The following is a 6000-nucleotide window of genomic DNA, read 5'->3' on the forward strand; positions in this document are numbered from 1 at the left end:
GAAGAGCTAGATCTAGAGGCACCTCTCCCTTCAGCCGCCCGCTCGCTCTGTGATGTCTCCGGGAGAAGCCCAACTTCCAGGGTTCCACAGAGAAGAACAGAGCGAATGAAATTAGACTGAGCAGCCACCTGGGGCGACCCCGGCAAACGCGTGCCTCCGCAGAGCCTCTCGCAGCTCCAGGGAACGCCCGGCCCGGCGGCCGCGGCCCCGGGGAAGGGGTCTCGCCTCCCGCCCCCGCTCGGCTCAGCCTCGCCGGGCAGCAGGGCAGAGGAGGCGCGGCGGCGGCCGCTCCGGCCGGGCGGGACCCCTCGCCCGCCGGGCGGACGGGAAGGGGACGGGGGACGCCGCCGTCCCCGCCCCGTGTAAACAAGCCGCCCGCCCCGCTCCCGGCACCGACCTTCCGAGGTGAGGCGGCAGAAGGGCTTCACCAGCTCGGCGAAGCTCAGGCTGTTCTTGCGGGTGAGCCTCTCCGCCTCCTCGCTGCACAGCGCGGCCACCAAGGGCACGAACGAGTCCTGGATGAACTCCTGCACCGACTGCACGCACTGGGCCATCGCCGCCGCCGCCCGGGGGCCCGAACCGGCCCCGCCACCTTCCTCCGCTCTTCTCCGCCCGGCCCCGCCGGCTTCCCCACCCCGTCCGCCCGCCCGCCGATGATGCTGCTGCTGCTGCTGCTGCTGCTGCCGCCTCCGCCTCCCCGCGGGTCCCGCTCCGGCCGCCTAGCCCCGACGCCGCGGCCAACGGACCGCTCAGCGACCGGCCAGCGCCGCCATGTTGCGCCTCAGCGGAGCCCCTCAGGTAGCGCCCGCTCCCGGCGGCCCCCGCGCTCGCTCATGTGATTGGCCGAAAGGGGCGGGGCGGGGCGGGGCGCCCACGGGCGGAAGCGGCCGCGAAGGGGGAGGAAGTTGGTTGGCGGCAGGCCGGGGGGCGGGGCTCGGCCCCGCTCACGGCCGTTACGCTGCGCTGCGCTGCGCTGCGCTCCGCCTGCCCGGGCCGCGGCTCGGGAGCTCCGCGCCCGCCGGGCCCGCCGGGCAGGCCGCTCGCTTCGCCCGCAGCCGCCGGGGCCGGCTCTTCGTCCGGCGGAGGCTTCAACTGCTTGTTGAAGGAGGTGCGGGAGGAGGCGGGAAGTTGGATCAGGCGGGGTTTTGCAGAGCCTCGCTGGGCGGCGGTCGTTCGGGGCGGGGGGCGGGGCGGACTAACACACGCACACACACACACCGGCAGAAAAACAGTGCTGGAGGTTTTATTTAAAAAAAAAAAAAAAGAAAAGAAAAAAAAGCTGGAGTGGTTAAAAAGTAAAGAGTTGTTTGGGGTTTCCCTGGCGGACCTGTCACTGCGCAGTCGTACGCACGAAATGAAAATCGTGCAAAATAGCTTCGTGTCCGAGATTCGCCCATTAAAGCGTGACGTTATACAAAGCCCGGCTTTTGCATTTGTAATCGGAGTAAGGAAGTGACATGCGAGGGGGACAGCTGTGATGACCAGTGACAATTAAGAGCGAGTCATCTTGAGTATGTTCTTTACAAATACAGAGAACTGGTGTAGGGTTGGGGTTCAGCATGCTGTCAGGGACGCTCTGTAGGACGCGGCTTGTAAACGTCCCCAAAAAGCCCTTATGTCTTTGGAAATCAAGGCTCCATAATAGAGCATGATTTCAACAGTAAGGTTTGGAAATCATTAGGCAATGTCTGAGTATTTGACGGGCCTGTCAGAAGCAGGAAGCTTTTACAAATTACTGAAGTGAGCCAGGTAAGTACAGGAGACAGCTTATTCCAAGGGAAGACTTAAAACATGAGATCATTCCTTCCTAAATGCAAATGTCAGAGGCAGAGATGCTATTATCGCTTAGATTCCGTGGGAGATCACATGTTATTTTTCAGATGCGTGGTTTACAAAGGCATAAGAAGCCAAGCCTCATTTTTTCTGTTTTCTTTATGTGCAACTAATGTCCACGGTAAATCCTCATGTATAAGAACACTTAAAAAAAAGGCAAAAGGAAAATGAGGGTATTTTTATAGTTGATATTACAGGATTAATACATCCTAATTGAAAACCAAATAAAACTTTGAAAAATAGTATCTAATTGTCTTTCCTAACAAATTCAGTAATTGGGAAATTAGTGTTAACTCATTCATCTACATCAATTGGGTCAGCAATTTCCTCTGTCAGTGAAAAATTAGTTATTAATTCAATGTAGGCACTAAGAAAAAAACTAATAGGCCATACAACTCACTAATTTTCAGGACTGTGTCCTGGGAATGTTATCCAAAAGCTACTAAATATTGCAGAAAAAAAATATTTTGGCTTTGATAGATTTTTAGAACAAGGTGAAGGCCAACATTCTGCAAATATTTAGGGCTTATCCACGTTTGGAAATTCCCCAGAGCTATTCCAAAATAAAGTTTTCACAGATACTTTAAAGTACGACCTCCTCTTGGGCGCTTTCTTCAGAACAGTACACGAATTACAACTGGTAGATTGAAGTGAATCAGAAATCCCAATCCGGTTCACGCATGACTTGACATTAGAATTAATTTAAAAGTCTGATCATTATTATGTCTTTCTGGCAGAGATTCAAATTTCGTGTGGCTCTTAGCAATCACGTAGCCATTACAGAATGAGAAATCGTTCATTTTTATTGTAAATGCGTTGGGGTTTTTTAATTAGAGCAGCTCTGCATTCTAAACCTGCATCTGTGTGCTCAAAATTTATTCTCTGTGTATGAAAACATGTGCATTCTTTTTACCCAGTATTAGGAATTTGGTCCTTAGAATTTCCGTCTCTCATTACCTTCTCTCCCAGTATGACACTGTCCAAAGGACCGGTTCTGTCATGCTGATTTCCTATAGCTCTGCCGTCTCATGGCCTTGCTGTCCTAAGACAAGGTAATGTTTCCCCATGACTGAGAACCTTTGATGCAGCCTCTGACTTGCCTGCCCTACTAAGGAGGGATAAACAACCCCGTCTTCAATGAACGCAGTAGCTCAGGGTGTATCCCAGATCTCTTGCTAAAAGTGGTGTAGTCAAAGAGGATTCAAATACTACTATCTTTATTTACAAGGCAGAAGGCACGTTAGAAGGAATATAATATATCCTTGCTGATTACTTGTATCATTCCCAAGGCTAGCAATGTGTGCACAAAGTTTTGCTTTCAAAGTCTGACAGTGTACAAGTAGATAGGACACATAGCGGACAGAAGTACAAAGGGATAATACGAAGTCATGGATCCATGCTTCAACCGTCTGAATTATTTAACTGAAAATACTGGTTTTTACAGAGGAAGGGATGGCTCAAAAGAAAAAGCAGGTGAACAGAAGTGAGATTTTTGTATTATGGGTGGGTCGGGGGAGGCCTAGCTGGAGGGAATAGAAGAGGAGAACAAACTGTCATAAAGTGTCTTGAATAGACCAGAACAAAAACATCACCAAGACAGAAAAACATGTCCACTGTTTCAACTGTATAAAAAACAGAACATGACTGTAAAATTTGGACTTGCAAGTGCTCAGCCTCTATCGCTCTGCTGCTCCCTTGCTGCTGCCAGGAGTTCTTTTTCACTCCCTCAGGCTGGAAGCTTCCTGAACTTAGAAGTTCTGTGATTCCTTTATGCAAATCACTGAGCCAGAGAGCGGGAGCTTTCTGCTGTACTGAGCTGCTGCTGAGGAAGTTTATTTGAAAGGGTTTTTTCACTTGTTAATAAAATAATATTTGTATTATTGTGTAGGTTTAAGACAGAGAAAAAAGAATACAGAATTGTAAATGCTGCAATCTGAAGTTGAATCCAATGCTATCATTTGCAGTTATTCCAATATGGAACGTGCCTGTTTCCCTGTTAGTTACAGGTTAAACTAGATCCTTGAAAGTTTACATCGTGGACTCCCAGCTCCCTAGAAACTTTAAGGGCACATGGCTTTTTGCTCAGTTCAAGCTTCTGCAGAGTTACAGAAGTGGTGTTTTACACAGCAATTCACTCCAGCATAAATTGACATGAGATTTTAAGATTTAGCTAAAATCACACAAGAAGCTACATATCAGTGGGGGGAGTGGGTTGGTTGAGGTTTTTTTAATAAACCACACTGATACACAAACAAATCATTGCAAGTTAGGTACCAGTGTAAGATTTACAGCCAGATAGCTGTCATGTGGTAACTCCTCAAGATTAATCCAGAACCCTAATTTCTCAGCTTTTGGATTTGCTTATGGCCTTCACAAGCCTCCTGGACAATGTGATTGTGTTAGCTGTGCTGGACCAGCATCACTGGTGTGGAAGATGAATTGCTGCCAGAGTGAGGCTGTGGTGTCTGAGGCTGTGGCCCCTGCAGTCTGCCATGCACAAGTAACCCTCTTGAGTTTCACTGCCTTCCATAGATCAGGAAAAGCTCTTGAAATGCCCTTCTGCAGCTTACAAGATGAACAAAAACCAACACACACGGACAAAAGAAAGAGCTCATCCTGTGCTGAATCAACACACGTTTTCCCAAAAGACAACCAAAAAAAACAATTCTGAAGGAAGATTTTGCACAGCAAGGCAGTAAGAACTGCGCCAGGTGCCTCAAGCATGTACCAAGCCTGTATGTACCAAGCCCACGGCGGCTGGAACACGGCCCATGCAATCCTCTGACTCACTGGCTGAAGCGGGTCAGATCTGAAGCTGCAAGGCTCAAATGGTAAGGTTTGCCCACCCATGCCTCAATGTGGGTCATAAAGGGGAGTGGATGGTAGTAGATGGTCAATCCCCAGCTCTTTTGAATCAATGGGACACTCTCCCTGCCAGCTTGGGGATCCCAATGCCTTTGGTGGGCATGGGATGGGAATGCGAGGTCAGATCATGCAGTTCTCCTTCCAGGGATGATAATACAGCTCCTCCTGTGAGCAACTCCCGGTACCTAGAGAGAGCTAGGAAGAGCTGGTAGCTCTTGATGATCCTGCTCTGAGTGGGAATTCCAAGGTAATAGTTCTGTAGAACCTCTCTTTTGTTCCCCCTAGGAGCAGCCATCTACCACTCCCCTGACTCAGCCCAGGATTAACAGCAATCTTTTATTCTTTGCCGGTATTGCACTAAAGTGCTTAAGAGGCTCTTTTTATTAACAGATGTAAATCTAAAAAGACTCAGTAAGAATCAGTGTAAGTTTTTCATATAAATATGAGGCCTGCACATAACAAGAGAGAGACAGAAATAGAAGGAAGGAAGAAAAGCAAGCAGATCCAAACTCAGCACCTTGGCTCCACTCACCACAAAATTTAGGGACAGGTATAATTCTTCTCACTTTCCTCATAAGAAAAAGTGAAGCTTGCTCGCTCCCTCTCTCTCACACACCCTCTCTCTCACACCTTCCTTCTCTTTTCCTGATGATCTCAAGAGATTTCTACCTTAAATCAGATTAAATCGGTCATCCTTGCTGTACGCTCCTTTAAATTGTAGTTGGATAATCTTCCAGATTCTGGGGGACTCTTTGCAGAGGAATTCCTGGGGATGTTGCCCCCGCTTGATGAAACTGAGTCACTAAATTAAAAAAGGACTGACTAACAAACTGATTCTTAGTGTGTAGGCAGCATTTGAACTAATGTCCCCAAACCAGTTTTATTTTTGCAGTCTTAGTCACATGCAAAAGCCCTACACATAATGTGGCCCTATATCAATGTCTATACTAGATAATGTGGCTTAGTATATGGGTAGCACGCAGCTTCAAGTTGTAGGCGGTCAAAAACAAGTAGGTACGTATCACGTGGATGTGAGGCAAGCTCTGGTTACAGTATATGTACACAGAAATGTAGACGAATAACTGAAAGTATGAACTAAAACCTGTTAATTAAAACCAGTTCCTTAGGTTCCGCTCTGATTTCACTGAGCTTAGCTGTCAGAGTGATGTTAAATTTAAGCAATCTACAGAAAAAAAAGAAAAAAAAATAAATCACTGGGACAATAATTAGAGAACTTAAATGGGGAGACAGCTGGGGATGTGAAAATGCATTGTCAAGTGGATTTGTGATTTCAGAACTTTT

The 6000-nt window shown here is 48.0% G+C and overlaps 1 protein-coding gene across 4 annotated transcripts in view; it reads right to left on the reverse strand.

The window, feature by feature from the left end:
• The window catches only part of TRAPPC8 (trafficking protein particle complex subunit 8), a 57691-nt gene extending 57049 nt beyond the window's left edge, over positions 1-642 (reverse strand). For all 4 annotated transcript variants that reach the window (XM_049818871.1, XM_049818862.1, XM_049818853.1 and 1 more), the window contains exon 1: positions 398-642. In XM_049818871.1, the coding sequence (XP_049674828.1) occupies positions 398-554 (157 nt within the window). In that variant the 5' untranslated portion in view covers positions 555-642. The remainder of the gene's footprint in view (positions 1-397) is intronic.
• Between the last annotated feature and the right edge of the window lie 5358 nt (positions 643-6000).

The sequence above is a fragment of the Accipiter gentilis genome, chromosome 2, assembly GCF_929443795.1.
Source record: "Accipiter gentilis chromosome 2, bAccGen1.1, whole genome shotgun sequence".
NCBI lineage: Eukaryota > Metazoa > Chordata > Aves > Accipitriformes > Accipitridae > Astur > Astur gentilis.